Source organism: Apis laboriosa, unplaced genomic scaffold (assembly GCF_014066325.1).
Source record: "Apis laboriosa isolate Shangri-la unplaced genomic scaffold, ASM1406632v1 scaffold68_cov148, whole genome shotgun sequence".
NCBI classification, from domain to species: Eukaryota; Metazoa; Arthropoda; class Insecta; order Hymenoptera; family Apidae; genus Apis; species Apis laboriosa.
Genome location: NW_025224135.1, coordinates 4,825,457 through 4,842,707, shown reverse-complemented (window position 1 = coordinate 4,842,707; position 17,251 = coordinate 4,825,457). Strand labels below are relative to the sequence as shown.

The following is a 17,251-nucleotide window of genomic DNA, read 5'->3' as shown; positions in this document are numbered from 1 at the left end:
TATGATTTATTATATAAATCTTATTTGTATACTCATTAGTTTATTCAGAAAAAACTTATATTTTTTTTATTACAATTTTAATAAATTTTGTATCTGATAACATGTAATTGATAACAAAAAATTGCAGATGTATATATCTTTCTAAGAAAAAAAATCATTCTTATTTTTGTCATATATTCTTTTGTATGTGAAATTTTAATAAAAAATATTCATTTAATAAAACATTAAAACTAACATTAATATTTATAATTAAGTAAATATTAAATTAAATATAATAAAAAGAGATTTTTTTTCTACTTTATAAATTGTATATATTATATGTATTGTAATATTAATTTTAATACAATATATAAATATTTAATAAATAAAATATAATCAATAAATATTATTAAATATTAATATATAAACTAATCACGACTTTTAAGAATTATAATGGCCAACCAAACTGAAGAAATTTTGCCAATATAAGGTTGTATTTGACATATCACAACAAATTCAACTGTCTCATTAATATCATAAATCTTTGTTGCATGTAAATGTTCACTCAAATCTTCAATATGACATTCACGTTTGTTTAAAATGAAACCATGAACATGATAAGCTCTATACAACTGTTTCAAATTTTTCTTATCTAATTGTATTTCCAAGGATTGTTCCATTTTAGAAATAAAATTTCTTAAAATAGTTGTTGCATGTCGATTAAAGATTGTTGGTAAACCAAGTGTACTTCTCCAATAAGCTAATTTATCTTTTAAAGATTGCTCTATATCTATAGCAGTTTTTTTTATTTGCTTTTGTTCTTCCTCTGTTATATTTAATTCCAATACTTGAGTAGTATGATCATTTTTTGTTAAAGTAGTAGTTTCAATACATCGCCATTCTTTATTTAATTTTACATCATATTTGAGATTGTGAGGTAAAGTAGATTTCTGCAAATTTTCCCATATCTAAAAATATATTACTTTTAGTAAAAGAAAGCACATGTTATTTTAAATCAATATAATAATAATTGTTTACTGACACCAAAATGATTAATCAAACGAGATACTTTCATTAAAGGACAATGGCTATCATTTAATTTATAATAATTTCCAACTTCAGGATCCCATAATGTATATGTTCCATTTTCGCTAATGCTTAAAACAAATGATGTCCATTTACTTATTTGAGAAGAACCTAAGATATTAATATAATTTCATAAAAAAATTTAATTTCATTTTTTTATATTAAATATATTTTATATAAATATATTAAATATATTTTTTAAAATTATTTCATACCTAATAAAACATACGTTTGTAGATTAAAACCTTGTAATAATACTGCAAGTAAAGCTGCTCTTCCATAATGATCCACTTTTTTAATATTCAATGTTTGACGTGGTGTAATTGGTCCATAATAATTAGGTAATGATGGTAGAAGCATTGTTAATCTTGCAGCATCTTTTGGAGTTTCTATACCATTGATTTTATATGATGTAATAAGACATCGTTGAATTCCTTTTAATAATGTATTTATAGTCATATTGTCAACTGATTTAGGAGTACTTGAATGTTCTATTTTAATCAGAATATAAATTCGCGTACACGATTGGCCAGGACTAGCCTGTATATATCCAAATAATAAACTTGGACTAAATAAAGGAGATAATGTAATCCATCGTTCAAGCTCTTGATAATTTCTGTGATATTCAAGAGGAATTCTAGCTTCACCTAACCATTGTTGACCCCAACCTGGATGTTGATCATACAAACGAAATTTTATACAATTTTCATTGTTTTGTCTTGATTGTAATTCAAAGTACATTGTTTGTTGCCATACAGGTGCTGAACCTTCTGCTATAGAAGTTGAATGTATTATATTACCCCACTCAACTTCTACAAATGGTTGAACTAATGCAGATTCTTCTCTAATTGGTATTTCTATCCCTCGCAGAATAGTAACAGACAAAATTGTCTTTCCTATTGTATGATGTCTGAAGATATTAGATGAAGATTCTAATGGACGTTTAACTTGGAATAAATCTCGAAATGATATATTGAATAAAGAAAATACAGGTTGTTCCATTATGACTATATCTGGTAATTTTATTTGTTCTGTTTCAACTTTTTTAGAAATAATTATTTCCAAATTTGCATTGAAAATTAATGCTGGATCTTCTAGCAAAAAATATTTTACTTGTTTTTTATGAATACTTTTCGGTAACTTAAGTAAGGATAAATTATTTTGTGGATCATTTGGATCGTTACTTAATTTATTAAAATGACTCTTATATAATTCTTCTTTACTTTCACCATAATTACTTAAAGTAATTGTATATATTACTGTTCCAGCATGTATTCTACCAAAACTGTCACCTATTGCAAAATCTATTTCTGTTTTATAGTTTTCAATATTACGTTTCGGCAATGGTAATGGTAATATGCTAGACTGACCACCTTTAATATGTACTTGTATAAAAAGATTATTGCATTCAGAATTTTTAATTAATAATTTATGTAATTTTCTATTAAAAGGACTATTTGCTTTGCATATAATTTTCCTTTTGAATAGTAAATAGACAGATGTAATTTTAACAGAATCACTGTCATCGGTTAAAGTATTAATTTTTACTTCACGAATTATAATTTCTATTAATTTACCAGAAAATTTACGTTTTGACTCATATTCTAAGATTTTCATGTGATTCAAGTTAGAAAGTTTAATATCACTATAAATGAATGGAGTGTCGGAAACGTATAATCCATCTTCAACTAATGTGATTTTTTGATATAATTTACGCAGATTTTTGGTGTCAGTAGTAAAAATATTGATGTTAGAACTTTCGTTTATAATAGGGTATGCATAACAAAGATTTAAATTTTGTTTGTTTTCATCTTTGATATGTTGTGCATATCCTTTAATGAAATCAATATCCTCAGACATATTAATATTGTATTAATTTAAAATAATATTTATTTAATAAAACAACATAAGTTAATCACAAAAATATTAGTAGAAGAAATATTAATAGAATAAAATATTTTTATTATTTTATTCATATACATTCATTTAATGTTTACTTTAAAAACGTTGCTTAGTAACATATAAATAGCGATGAAAACGCCATCTCAGAATTCAATATTACTATGATATATTAAAAAATTAATTTATTATTTATAATAATAATAATTATTATGAATATGACATTTTTTAATACATACATTCATCATCTGAAATGTAATTGTATGTTTTTAAGTCATTCTATATAACATAAATATAATTTTTGTAAGTTTTTATCTAAATTTTAAAATTATATAAAAAATATATATATTATAATAAATGTATATGTATTTAAATAAAGTTAAAAATTATTAATTACATTTCATTTATTATTTAATTAGAAAAAATATTGTGATTTGATTTTATTTATTTTATATTTTATAATCGATTTAAATTTCAAAGATTTTTACATTAACATAAAATAATAATAACATAGAAATAATAATTAATTCTATTTATTTCTATTTATTTCACGAGTCTATTTAAATCACGTGATTTTAATCAAAGATTTTAATCAAAAGATTTTATAAAATTTAAAGAGATAAAAGTAAAAAAGTCAAAAAAGGATAATAAATTATAATCGCAAAATCAAGAATAGAGGGATATGGATATGGTCTCTGCTCATAAGCAGGAAGTAGATCAACTAAAATTCATCATATATTCAATCTACCAAAGCAATCACGTTAAATCTTAAATTAATTTTAAGTTCTTTGTATTCTTTGATTTTATATTATTTTTTTCATAATAAAATAATATTTTTTATTTTTAATGATTTGAATGATGATGTAAATAATTTTTGCTAAATTTATTATATATTTTTTAATTTATATATATATTATATTTTTTTCAGAAATTTATGATTATTTTCATATAATTTTGAATTTAGAAAAATTTAAAATTAATTATAATCATATTGTAATTAATATTATATTGATATTAAATAAAAATGACTAAATAAAAACTATTTAATACTATTTTTTTTAAAATTGTTTATAAATATTTGTAATTTTTTTTTAAATGTAATATTAAAATAAATTTCTTAATTTTTTAAAAATTATTTTGTTTTCAGTTTCGATTTTTTTATTAGCTAATGTTTTAATATATTAATTTAACAATCTTTTATATTCTGACAATGAAAAAAAAATTATAATTATTAAATTTTTATTAAAGTATAATATATCAGTTTAATGTTTTTTTAAAAAATTATAATTATATTTTTAGAACACCCAGTATACAGAGACAAGATCAATACCTAATATGGATATATATAATCCAAATATTGTGAAATATGTATCTACCTTATCGCATTAAAATTTTTTAATTTCAGTAATTAATTTAATATATTTTATAAATTATATTATTTATAATAATAGTTTTTAATAATAATATATTAATATTATATTAAAAATTTATTCATTTTATTTATTTTTTTACAATTACAATATTTAAATGTAATTTAAAGATATATTGGATATTTATTAGAATACAATTATAAATTTTATATATATAAAAAATTTAAAAAAAAAAAGAAGTGAATGGAATTTAATAAAAAACTATTGTTTATGCTTATTATTTTATGCTTTACAAATTTGAAATTTTTCATATCAATTTATAAATTAAATAATTTTTTTTTTAGGCAAATATCAAATGAAAATATATATTGTTAAGTAATCAAAGAATTAATAAATTTACAAATTATTTTACATATATCTGTCAATTTTATATTTTTTTAATATAAAATCATATACGTATAAAATAAAATAACAAAAAAAACAATGATTTTTTAAAGTCTTTGATCAAATTCTCTCAAATTTGATATATGGCGATAAAAATTTTATTGGATTATATTTTGTTACAAGGGGGACATATATGAGTCACCAATCAGAAGGCATAATCCAAATATGGAAGAAACAGTTATGCATTGCAACTGCATAAAATTCATTTTTGTGTAAAACTCATACTTATTTTTCCAACTTTGCTCAAATGTGTTTTAATTAAAAATTAATTTTATTTATTTTTAATATAATGTACAAAAGTAAATAAATATTATATCGTTAATATCAATAAAATAAGTAATTATATTGTTAATATGGGACTATATTTTCCATATAAGGACTGTGTTAAATCGTCATGAGTTCTGCGGTCAAAAAAAGACCAATCACGAAAAGGAATGAGATCATCAACAACCAATCAGTGTACGCTGATGAAGTTGCCTACCGAGGGTATAAATGGCCGTTGTAATGGCCGGCGATGCATTCGTTTGACGATTTTCGGACGGAGGTGTCGTAGTTGTTAGCGAAAGCTCCATTACTTGCTTTAGCCAACTATCTATCATCCTACGTCCATTTTTTTTACTTCTTTTTTAAGAATTTTGAAAGTTTTCTTTACATTACAAAATGGTAAGTTTTATTTTTTTGGTACTTTAAAAATAAAGAATATTAGAAGGTATTTCCTTACTAAGAAGAAGACAGCCATTTTGTAACGGTTAAATGCCGGCCGGCTTCCGGTTTTATATTGAAATAATATATTTGTAATATTTTTTTCATTTTAATTATTTTTTTACATGGTATATTTTAAATATTGATTAAATTTTGATATTTTATTTAAAATATTTTTAATTTAATTTAATTTTTTTTTCTTAATAATTATACAGTTTATGGTAATTCGTTTTTAATATCTGAACAGTTTAAATTCATTAAACTATTATAACATTTTTTTCATTTAAAAAATTAAATATTTATTTTTTCAATTAAATATTTTTAAATATTGAATGAAATGAATGAAAATTATTAAATACAGAATATTTAATATTTGATTTCTTTATTTAATTAAAAATTTATTATGAATTAACATATTTTATATTTTTATTTTAGCGTGAATGTATCTCAGTTCATGTTGGACAAGCTGGTGTCCAGATTGGTAATGCGTGTTGGGAATTATATTGTCTGGAACATGGCATCCAACCTGATGGACAAATGCCATCTGACAAAACTATTGGTGGAGGAGATGATAGTTTCAATACATTTTTTAGTGAAACTGGTGCAGGAAAACATGTACCTAGAGCAGTTTTCATTGATTTGGAACCCACAGTAGTTGGTTAATATTTTTTAATTTTATTGAATTTATATTTTAAAATTAATTATATAAATCTATCATTAAATCAATTTTAATTTTTTAGATGAAGTACGTACTGGTACTTATCGTCAGTTGTTTCATCCAGAACAATTGATTACGGGTAAAGAAGATGCAGCTAACAACTATGCTCGTGGTCATTATACAATTGGAAAAGAAATTGTAGATCTTGTATTAGATAGAATACGTAAATTGGCTGACCAGTGTACTGGTCTTCAAGGTTTCCTCATCTTCCATTCTTTTGGAGGTGGTACTGGTTCTGGTTTCACTTCTCTTTTGATGGAACGTCTTTCTGTAGACTATGGCAAGAAATCAAAGTTGGAATTTGCTATTTATCCTGCTCCACAAGTTTCTACTGCAGTTGTTGAACCATATAATTCAATTCTCACCACACATACCACTCTTGAACATTCCGATTGCGCATTTATGGTTGACAATGAAGCCATCTATGATATTTGTCGCCGTAATTTAGATATTGAAAGACCTACTTATACTAATTTAAATCGATTAATTGGCCAAATTGTATCCTCCATTACAGCTTCTTTGCGATTTGACGGTGCATTGAATGTTGATTTAACTGAATTCCAGACAAATTTAGTACCTTATCCCAGAATTCATTTCCCCTTGGTAACCTATGCACCTGTTATTTCTGCAGAGAAGGCATATCATGAACAACTCTCTGTATCAGAGATTACGAATGCGTGTTTTGAACCAGCAAACCAAATGGTGAAATGTGATCCTCGCCATGGAAAATACATGGCCTGTTGCATGTTATATAGAGGTGATGTCGTACCCAAAGATGTAAATGCAGCGATCGCCACTATAAAAACAAAACGTACTATTCAATTTGTTGATTGGTGCCCAACTGGATTTAAAGTTGGTATTAATTACCAGCCTCCGACTGTGGTACCTGGTGGTGATCTTGCCAAGGTACAACGTGCTGTTTGTATGTTGTCAAACACAACCGCTATTGCGGAAGCTTGGGCTCGTCTTGATCATAAATTCGATTTAATGTATGCCAAACGTGCATTTGTCCATTGGTATGTTGGTGAAGGTATGGAAGAAGGTGAATTTTCTGAAGCACGTGAAGATCTTGCAGCTCTTGAAAAAGATTATGAAGAAGTCGGTATGGATTCTGCTGAAGGTGAAGGAGAAGGTGCCGAAGAATACTAAATAATTCGATATTATGATTGTTTTGATATATATATATATTTTTTTTTTTTTTTTGGTAATAAAGAAACAATTGTCATGAGCAACAATAAGTCTTTATTTTCAAAAAACCTAAACCTTTTATATTGAATAATTTTTTTTTTATTGATATGTTTATATTATTTATAATGAATATAATTTTACTCACAAGAGTATAAAATATTATAGTATACATATTTATATTTTATACAAAATTTTTATAAGATTATGAGGAATTTCCAGTTTATTCGATATTTATATGATTATTGTATATAATACAATGAAAATATACTATATTATATATTATATATCAGAATTGGATAATTAATTTTTTTGTAATCGATTATTTAATATAATCATAGTAACTGTAATTATTAATCAATCAATCATCATTGAAATAAATTAGTATAATTACTTTCTATAATTTGTAATCATTAATCAGTAATTTTTAAATCGTTCAATGATTATCGTTATCTTATTCGCTTATCATTAGCTTCAAAGATTTTAATGACACTTCAACCACAAATTTATGTATTTCCAAGACAGAATTAGAAATATCACATTTCACGTGTACATAAAATGATAGCAGAACACAACAATGAAATTTAATTATTTTAGACAAATATTCTTCAATAAAAAAAATTTTTATTTTATATTATATACTACTACTATCTTCAAATCCTATTGAAAGATTATTTTCATATGCTACAATGATAAATGTACCAAAAACATAAATTATCAAATAAAATGTTTGAAATGTGAGATTATTATATTAAAAGTAAATTATACTAAAAATAAATAACTTATTCTAAGGATTTTCCATGTAAAAAATATATATATTTTTAAAAAAATATTCACAGTGTTATTATTACAGCAAAAGTACAAATTAAATCATAATTAAAAATGTAATCATTTCATAATTAATTAATAACGAACATTGATTACAGCAATTTCTTATTCCTTTCTTATTTATTAATCAATGATTACTGATTATTTAATAATCAGTAATCACGATTAATAATTAGATTTTATATTAATCGTAATTTTCAATCATTAATCGGATTATGTTTTATCCAATTCTGCTATATACATTTATTATATGTTTCTTTGTACATGAATACTTTTATAAATAAGAATTAAACAAACGTAGTTTTAATTAACATTTTATGTGCTGCCTCAATCTTCAAAATATTCACCAAAAAAAAAAAAAAAAAAATAACAGGTAATGGTTACTATTTTTTGAACGTGATAATGTTTTATTTTATTTTTATGCTACAATGTCTTCAAAGAAGTCTTCATCTTCTAATTCATAAATTGGATAAGGCGGAAAATTATGAATATCTGCATTATCATCTTGAATTAGCATTCCATAATATAACATGTTATAGCACTTAGAATTCATATCTTGAAAATGTTTATATGGCTTTTTACGATCAAGAATAATACCACATAACCAACAGAAGAATGTATTGCATCGCCAACACACCATTTTGTTACAACCATCTGATTTCTGCAAAATAATTGTAATAAAGAACATGCACTAGTATATTATATATAAATACTTACATGTATATTTATATATAATAAAAAATATATATATATATACATAAATTTAAATACCTCAATGGCAGCTTGGCATTTAGGACATTTCTGACTATTACTTTTAATCCAATTTTCAGACATGGCATTTTCTACCAAAGTTTGAAGTTGTTTTTTTCCATAACGTTGTTCCATTTGTAATTTCTTATCATCGGAAGCTTCTTGATATTCAGCTATCACTTTATGTATTTCAGCTGCAAAATTAAGACATTAATTTATAGATTTTTAAAATATTAAATAAAATATCACAAATAATATTTTAATAATATTAAAAATTAATTTAAATTAATAAGATATATACCTGAATAAACTTTGCATGGTTCTATACCATGATATACCATTTTGCAATAAACACAAAATGCATATTGACAAATTGGACAATTTGCCATTTGTTCATTTGGTTCGCGACTAACTGGATATTGACAGCTACGTCTCGGGCAATATACTATATCGCCCATAGTATCTAATGTGGCATTTAGTAATATAGAATCATATTTTGTAAATAATTCTGAACTTACTAAATCTTTTATCTATAAATAGAGTAATAAGATTTTGATAATATTAAATAATAAATTTATTTTTTTAAAGAAAAATTTTAAATTATTATTATTATTATTATTATTATTTTAAAAGAAAACAAATATTTTAAAAGAAAACAAATAGAAATATTTACCAGAGCAGGAGTTGCTTCAGAGGTACATTTTTCTTCTGGACAATAAATATTTTGCACATTTCCATCCTTAATTCTTACTTCTAAATAACCAGTTATGCAATCTTTGCAAAATATATGACCACAAGGTAAAAATTGTGTACAATGTTCTCCTATTTTGTCCACAAAACAAATCTTACAAGTATAGAAATTTTTTTTGAATTCGATTTGATTACGCTTCTCATTATAATCAATTAATGCTTGTATAGGATTTCTTCCAATAGGAAAATCTAAAATAGCTCTTTTATCATAATATTTTCTTATTATTTTTTTATTTAAATGCTTGGTAGTAACTTCTTTCATTGTTCTATTTTTTGCATCTTCAATATTACATTCTTTATCTACATTATCTATTTTATTTTTATGAATATTGTGTGCTATTTCTAAAGCTTCTTTATAATGTGTATAAGCACAACTCATATTAAGATTGTCTTGTATATTTAAGAATTCTAAAGTCTCTTGTAAAAAAGCTACCCATGTAAATAATATCTCTTGTCCTTTGTTTTCCTCCCATAATTTATCCAATTTTTTACATAATATTGTTAATAATGAAAGATGTAACCAAGATGAATATAAAGTAAACTTAGGTGGTAACTCAGAAGGATAATTTTTTGGTAAAAAAACATGAAGTCTTAATGGTGGTAAGTAAGAGATTTTAATCTTTTGTTCAGATTCATCTTGTATAGAATTCTTATATATAATATGATAATCTGCTGGAAGATTTATAAATATCATAAAAGTACATTGATAATGATCATCTTCCTTGTGATATAAAAATTCTTCTGAATTATAAATACTTTCCAATGCAATAATCTCATCTTTTTGTTTTTCACTATCCATCTATAAATTAGATAATTAATTGTATAAAAAATAAGTTTGCATTGAAAAATAAAAAATTTATATACAATATACAATATTATATATAATATATATATTAATTTCATTATTAATCAATAATATAGATTTTCGTATATATAATTTTTAATATGTTATTTTCATTTCACTCTTCATTGTGAAAAAAAGTAATTTTATTTTTGACAGTTTTAGGTTAAACAATATTAAAACATAATTAAAATCATTATTATGAATTTTATGTATATTAAATTTTAATTAAAAATTAGAGAATATAATTAATTTATGTATTAAAATTAAAAATAAAATAATAAATTAAATAATTATATTTAAATAATAACAATGTTTAAAATTGTTACACTGTATTACCTCAATCGTATTCTAAGAAAAATGTTTGTTTTAATAATGAATTTATATATTCATTTAAAAGAAATTTTTATCAAAGTATGAATTTTATTTGATAAGACTAAAATGTCATTTTTAAACCAAATTTTTACCATTATTAAAATTGTATATAATTCATAAAAAATTTTGAAGATCTAAAAATCAAAAGAACTATCATTAATACAAAATACTATAAAAGTATTAAATATTATAAAATGAAATAATAGATAAAATAAATAAAAATATTTTGTTAGTTTTGTTGTTATTAAAATTTTACAAATCGGAGTGAAATTTTTTCTCCTTCTTATGTAGGTGTACCACCATGTGACCTATGTAGTACCCTCTAAATAATATAACGTGTTTAATGTATGTTTGAAAATAAAATATATATTCATTAAATTATTATCTTTTTATATATCATTTTAGAAATATTATTATATTTACACTATATATTAAAGAACGACATATATAATATATTATATTTGTAATTGGCCACGTCAATCATCCGTTTGTTATATGTAATCCGATTTGTTTAATATTTTTATAAGATTTTAAAAATGTTCAATGTAAAATACAATGAAGATACTTGGAAATTTATTTTTCCAATTTTAATTAATTTTTTTATGTCAATTATCATGTATTTTTTAACTATACGTTTAATCCCAAAAATAAAAAATATGTTTATTAAAGCTAACCTATACGGTATTGATATGAATAAAAAGAGTGGTGAAAAAGTGTAAGTGAATTTATCAAAAATAGCATTTTTTATACATCATCTATTCTTCTAGTGGATATTAATGTAAGTACAGGTAATTTATATGTATAAATTCATTTACAGGCCTGAAGCCTTAGGTGTTGTTACTGGATGTCTTTTTCTTATAACACTCTTTTTGTTTATTCCTATACCATTTACAAAATATATTCTTAATGATATAAATTTTCCTCATAATGAGGTAACAAATAATTTTTATAAATAGTTTTTTAATAAATTTTTTAAAAATAAAATAGGATATAATTTAACAAATTTCAATTACAGTTTATGGAGTTTTTGGCAGGTTTACTTTCAATTTGTTGTATGTTACTATTGGGTTTTGCTGATGATGTTTTGGATCTTCGGTGGCGCCATAAATTATTATTACCAACTATTGCTTCATTACCACTTTTGATGGTGTATTATATTAATTTTAATTCTACATTAATTATTGTGCCAAAACCCTTAAGACCATGGTTTGGTTTCTCAGTAGATCTCTGGATATTTTATTATTTATATATGGGGATGTTAGCAGTATTTTGTACAAATGCCATAAATATATTAGCTGGTATAAATGGTTTAGAAGTTGGACAAAGCTTAATAATTTCAATTAGTATTCTTTTATTTAATCTAATAGAATTATCAGGAGATCTCTGGAAAGCACATCAATTTTCATTATATTTCATGCTTCCATATATTTCAACATCATTGGGATTATTAAAATTTAATTGGTAAGTTATATATAAATTAAGCAAATAAATATATAAATAATAAAATCTTTAATCTAATTTAATAATAATATGAAGGAATATAATTAAATAAGAAAAAAATAATTATATGTTTTCTTTATAAGTTATATGTATATAAATCATTTAACATTTACAATTCATTCAACATATTATTTTAGTATATAAATTCAGTACAATATTATAGTTTACATTGAGTATTGAGTATGAGTTAATATCACAGTCAGGTGTGACTAATATGTCAATAATAGTCTAACTTAGCATAAAAATTTTCTACTAGCCAGTCATACTTCCATGTATTATTAAGTATTGTTTCAGGCGCAAAATAGAGGTCCTGAGATTTAGAGACTCTTAGGAGATTAGTTTTCCCATCTAACCATAATCCACTTCCTATTAGGTCCTCAATGAATGGTACATCAATAGTTTTTTCTATTTGAATTTCTTTAGATTTAATTTTATTATGTAAACTGGTTATAATATTTGCGGGTGCCTGACATAAATAACAGTACCACCCTCCATAATGATTTAAATCTCCTATCACTAGACCTAGACTATCTCTTTCACTTAAATCTCCTTCCAGTTGTTCCAACATGATAGAATTTGATTGATAAGCTTCACGCATTAATCCAATTGTGCATGCACCAACTGTTATCATTGTTTTAAGTGGATGTTGCCAAAAGAATCCATAAACAGACCATCTTAATCTAAAACCAATAGGTTGGGGCCATCCATTATATACCTTGAGGAACATTAATGCCCTGGAATTTAATATTTGTTCTGGTTCAGTTGTTATATAAATATCATCATCTTTTAAATTTCGTATTACAGTCTTAAGTTTTTCCCAAATATATTTAGATAATATTCTTGATGGTTTGTGTAACTTCGTTGATATATTAATATATAAAATTTTTTTCTGTTTCTGTTGTAATAAACCTTTAAGTAGTTTATGATGGAAATTATCCTCTGCATTACTAAAATCACAGATTACAAAAAGATCTACTACATTATATAGTTCTTCTACTATCACTTCTGCAATTGCTGAGTTATGTTCATGTAGAAAAAATGTATGAATGATACGTCTAGCTATTTTACGATGTTTTAATTTAACATTTTGCTTTGATGCCATAATTGCTCTCCAAACAACTTCTGGTTGACCACAATCTGAACCATGCCACCCATGTATACAAATACATTTTTGAAGATCTTCACTACCTTTCATTTTTGATTCATCAACTCCATATTTCCAACAAATAGTATGATTGTATACTTCGAACAAAGTAAAAGTCTTGATTTCATTTAATATTATTTCTTCATTGATTGTCTGGTAGATGGGAAACTTTTTATAATTAGTTTGTTGAATTTTTGGTTCCTAGAATTTAATATAAATATTCAAGATTGTAAATAAAATTAAAATGCTAAAAATGAATTTAGATTAAAAGATTTAATAGATTAAATAAAATAATTTAAATCTTACTTGTGATTCTTCAAATTTCACAAATGTAACAGAAGTATGAGTTGTGGATACAGTTAATTCAGAAGGTGGAGTTGTAGCAACATAAATCATAACAATTAGAACTTGTAGAACTAATAATGTATATAATAAAGCCAGTTTCCCATCTAGACGGGGCTGCATGGCACTACTTTTTGTTTCAATTTATTAATCTTTCATTTTATGCCTTGTAAAAATTTTACTTTAATCATAACATTTTTGTTGCTAAAAGAGCCCATCCATAAATATATATGTATATGTGTATGAAATGAAGTTCGAATTTGCTGATGATACATCATATAGCAATTAGAATTCACATTTTTTTTTTCACTTTTGTAGTAAGTAAACAATTACACTTAACGTAAATGATAATTAATAGTTAAAAATCATTTTTAAAATATAAAAGTAATAAAAAAATATATATATGTCAGAAAAATTTCTATTACATGAAGATTTGTGTATAAAATGTAGTTTTCACCTTGTGTTGAAATTTTGAATATTAATCAGTAAATAATTTCCAATGATGTTACGAATACAAGGTGTACATAATTTGTATATAAACTCACAATAATATAACAATAAGTCTGACGCTAATAATGATATGAATACCTTCGCGTCGTGACGTTTAAATCGTGATGTCACTGCTCCCCGACGTGCCATTTAATTTTAAATGGCCTCAATCGCTTATTAACAACTTTTTTAAAACGTGAAATTTTGAATATTTTCTAACCAATTTTTGGTATTTTACTAATTGTAGAATTATTTGCAACATAATGCCACATTTTCATCTCTTGGCAAATTTAATTTATTATTCAAAAATATTCCATCGTTCTATTAAAATACTTGGACCGCCTGCCGAGAATGCAACGAATTGAAAAACCACGCCCGATTCGTCCAAATGCTTCCTTCTACGCTATCTCTTTTACTGTATTTCACTGGCAAGCGCGTTTGTAATTTCTCTTAAGGCGCACGCGTCTTATACTACTAATTATGAACTACTAATTATGAAAAATTTTTTACTTACGAATAATAATAATAAATGGAAGTTAGCTGCATAAATTAATATTAAACTAAACATATATTAACCATGAATTTTTGTATAATTTACGAATATTTTATTTAAAATAGTATTCATTTTTCTTCAATTGTAGAATAAAATTTATAAATTGATCATCATTTTATATCTAAATTAAAATATTAAAATATATTATTAAAATATTTAATATTACAAATATTTCATTTTTAGTAATTTAAAAAAGCTTGTATATCTAACCTATTTAATTTATATTTTAATTTACATTCGATTATTATATAAAATTATATAAAATTCTTTATATTTTCTATTATCTTTTGTAATAATTAAAAAAAAATCGTTTTCAATCAATTAAAAGGATTAACACATTTTTATTTTATATTTTCATTTTCTATATAATTAATTAAGAATATTTCCTTAATTTTATTTATTATTTATTTTATTATTGTTTTACAATTGTTAAAATGTTTTTGCTTTAATAATGAATGATAATATATAAGAAATATTTGTATATAATGAAATTAATTTTTTGAAAATTTTATTCTTTTGTTTAAGGTACCCAGCACAAGTATTTGTAGGTGATACTTTTTGTTATTTATCTGGAATGACATTTGCTGTTGTTGGTATTATTGGACATTTCAGTAAAACAACTTTACTTTTTTTCATTCCACAAATAATTAATTTTCTTTATAGTGTGCCACAATTGTTTCATTTTATACCATGCCCTAGACACAGATTGCCGAAGTAAGTTTTAAAATCAAATATATATTTCTATAATAATTTTTAAAAATTGTTACATACAAAATTTACTTATAGGTATAATAAAAAAACTGATAAATTAGAAATTAGTACTACAGTATTTAATAAAAAAGATGTAGGCATTATAGGTATGAGAATTATATTATATTATATTTTTTCCGATTATTTATAATTTTCAATTGATTTGAAATTAAATAAAACTTAAAACTTTTTTTTATAGGTAAATTTATAGCATGGATATTTAGGAAATTAAACATAATAAAATGGCAAGAAGATGATAAAGGTATTATTACTTGTAATAATCTGACATTAATTAATTATGTACTTATAAGAACTGGTCCGATGAAAGAACCTACACTTACATTAATTTTATTGCTAATTCAGGTAAGAAATTAGAAGTTAATAGTTTATAAATAGTTTGAAAATATGTACGTAGAAATGTGCAAATTATTAAGAAAAATAGAAAATTATAAAAAAATATGTAAAAGAAATTGTTTTTGTAAATTACGATCGTGAATTTCGTGTTTTTTTTAAAATGTTCAACTAAAATTTTTTTTTTGTAGAAAATATATAATTTTTTTGAAAATAATGTAGATATTTATATAATATATTTTTTGTTTTGTTACAAATTTAAATTTTATATAATAAAAAACAAAATTGATAATCACAAATCTTTCTTCTATTAAAATAAAATCGAAATTATTCGTAAAAATTTAAAAATATGTTAATATGATACAAATGTTAAATTTGTAATAATAAAAATAACAGAAAAAAATGTGTAAATACATATTTAAATATTTATAAAAATATATAAATTAATTATAATTAAAAGATAAAAGTATTGCAAAGAAATGATTTTTATATTTACTATGCAATTAGTACTAATTTACTTATTTGAAATATCAAATTTTTTCATATTTATATATGAAAAACATAAAAATGTGAAATTTAATAATTTGCACTCTATTATGTTTTCATTATTTATATATTAATATATGTGTTAAAATTTATTGTTATTTCAGATTATTAGCAGTTCATTAGCATTTCTTATAAGATATCCTCTTGCTTCTATCTTCTATGAAGTTTAAAAACATACATATTTAAAAAATACAAAATTACTTTGTTGTTTTATAATGAAGTAATATATGTATATTATGTAAAAAAATTTTTTTACATAAAATCTTTTAAAATGTAGTTTTATACTTTGTAATCATTCTGAATGTACATTTATGAACAGTTATATATTATGTAAATATTATTTTTTATTAATATCAATAAATAAAATATATTTTTTTCCAGTTTATAAGTTTTAATGGTATTTAATCACAAATATCACAATTCATCAGGAACTAGGTTACAACAAAATGAAATTTATAACTTAGGAAATAATATAACACAATAATATTGATATTTTTATATATAAATTATACATAACTTGATTAAAAATTATAAGCTTTATATACAAAATAATACAAAATACAATTTTAAATTCATGATTACAATAAATGGTAAACTTTTACAAATATTATTATTAAATTATGCGAATTTTTAATCATTTTTTTTTATC

At 22.8% G+C, this 17,251-nt stretch overlaps 5 protein-coding genes across 5 annotated transcripts; 2 read left to right on the top strand and 3 right to left on the bottom strand.

Annotated features, from left to right (window-relative positions):
* Window positions 1–374: 374 nt before the first annotated feature.
* LOC122718818 (coiled-coil and C2 domain-containing protein 2A-like) lies at window positions 375–2,974 on the bottom strand. Its single transcript, XM_043944166.1, has 3 exons — window positions 1,281–2,974; window positions 1,022–1,176; window positions 375–947 (listed from the first exon to the last, which is right to left on the bottom strand). Exons 1-3 carry the CDS (start codon window positions 2,923–2,925, stop codon window positions 408–410), a joined length of 2,340 nt encoding a protein of 779 aa, XP_043800101.1. The 5' UTR covers window positions 2,926–2,974; the 3' UTR covers window positions 375–407.
* A 2,327-nt stretch (window positions 2,975–5,301) lies between these two features.
* LOC122718912 (tubulin alpha-1 chain-like) lies at window positions 5,302–7,436 on the top strand. Its single transcript, XM_043944316.1, has 3 exons — window positions 5,302–5,441; window positions 5,916–6,138; window positions 6,221–7,436. The coding sequence occupies exons 1-3, from the start codon at window positions 5,439–5,441 to the stop codon at window positions 7,345–7,347; spliced, it is 1,353 nt and encodes a 450-aa protein (XP_043800251.1). The 5' UTR covers window positions 5,302–5,438; the 3' UTR covers window positions 7,348–7,436.
* A 779-nt stretch (window positions 7,437–8,215) lies between these two features.
* LOC122718801 (E3 ubiquitin-protein ligase RNF14-like) lies at window positions 8,216–10,940 on the bottom strand. The gene is made up of 5 exons (XM_043944140.1): window positions 10,892–10,940; window positions 9,635–10,510; window positions 9,263–9,491; window positions 8,983–9,155; window positions 8,216–8,872 (listed from the first exon to the last, which is right to left on the bottom strand). Exons 2-5 carry the CDS (start codon window positions 10,508–10,510, stop codon window positions 8,630–8,632), a joined length of 1,521 nt encoding a protein of 506 aa, XP_043800075.1. The 5' UTR covers window positions 10,892–10,940; the 3' UTR covers window positions 8,216–8,629.
* Window positions 10,941–11,288: 348 nt separating this feature from the next.
* Window positions 11,289–16,931, top strand: LOC122718654 (UDP-N-acetylglucosamine--dolichyl-phosphate N-acetylglucosaminephosphotransferase). Its single transcript, XM_043943877.1, has 7 exons — window positions 11,289–11,642; window positions 11,745–11,859; window positions 11,943–12,388; window positions 15,481–15,669; window positions 15,742–15,812; window positions 15,905–16,068; window positions 16,707–16,931. The coding sequence occupies exons 1-7, from the start codon at window positions 11,464–11,466 to the stop codon at window positions 16,770–16,772; spliced, it is 1,230 nt and encodes a 409-aa protein (XP_043799812.1). The 5' UTR covers window positions 11,289–11,463; the 3' UTR covers window positions 16,773–16,931.
* Window positions 12,488–14,890, bottom strand: LOC122718653 (beta-1,4-mannosyl-glycoprotein 4-beta-N-acetylglucosaminyltransferase). The gene is made up of 3 exons (XM_043943876.1): window positions 14,502–14,890; window positions 13,878–14,117; window positions 12,488–13,772 (listed from the first exon to the last, which is right to left on the bottom strand). Exons 2-3 carry the CDS (start codon window positions 14,034–14,036, stop codon window positions 12,645–12,647), a joined length of 1,287 nt encoding a protein of 428 aa, XP_043799811.1. The 5' UTR covers window positions 14,037–14,117; window positions 14,502–14,890; the 3' UTR covers window positions 12,488–12,644.
* Window positions 16,932–17,251: the final 320 nt, after the last annotated feature.

Excerpts from the sequence above, each read along its gene's own strand:
- LOC122718818 (XM_043944166.1), bottom strand. The coding sequence starts at position 2,925 with ATGTCTGAGGATATTGATTTCATTAAAGGATATGCACAACATATCAAA. Across the intron at positions 1,177-1,280 it reads ACAAACGTATGTTTTATTAG|GTTCTTCTCAAATAAGTAAA; the intron begins GTATGAAATAAT and ends TTAATATCTTAG. Across the intron at positions 948-1,021 it reads GTTTGATTAATCATTTTGGT|ATATGGGAAAATTTGCAGAA; the intron begins GTCAGTAAACAA and ends ATATATTTTTAG.
- LOC122718801 (XM_043944140.1), bottom strand. The coding sequence starts at position 10,510 with ATGGATAGTGAAAAACAAAAAGATGAGATTATTGCATTGGAAAGTATT. Across the intron at positions 9,156-9,262 it reads ACCATGCAAAGTTTATTCAG|CTGAAATACATAAAGTGATA; the intron begins GTATATATCTTA and ends TTAATTTTGCAG. Across the intron at positions 8,873-8,982 it reads AATGCCAAGCTGCCATTGAG|AAATCAGATGGTTGTAACAA; the intron begins GTATTTAAATTT and ends ATTATTTTGCAG.
- LOC122718654 (XM_043943877.1), top strand. The coding sequence starts at position 11,464 with ATGTTCAATGTAAAATACAATGAAGATACTTGGAAATTTATTTTTCCA. Across the intron at positions 15,813-15,904 it reads AAAAGATGTAGGCATTATAG|GTAAATTTATAGCATGGATA; the intron begins GTATGAGAATTA and ends TTTTTTTTATAG. Across the intron at positions 16,069-16,706 it reads TAATTTTATTGCTAATTCAG|ATTATTAGCAGTTCATTAGC; the intron begins GTAAGAAATTAG and ends TTGTTATTTCAG.
- LOC122718912 (XM_043944316.1), top strand. Across the intron at positions 6,139-6,220 it reads TTTGGAACCCACAGTAGTTG|ATGAAGTACGTACTGGTACT; the intron begins GTTAATATTTTT and ends TTAATTTTTTAG.
- LOC122718653 (XM_043943876.1), bottom strand. The coding sequence starts at position 14,036 with ATGCAGCCCCGTCTAGATGGGAAACTGGCTTTATTATATACATTATTA. Across the intron at positions 13,773-13,877 it reads TGAAATTTGAAGAATCACAA|GAACCAAAAATTCAACAAAC; the intron begins GTAAGATTTAAA and ends ATTAAATTCTAG.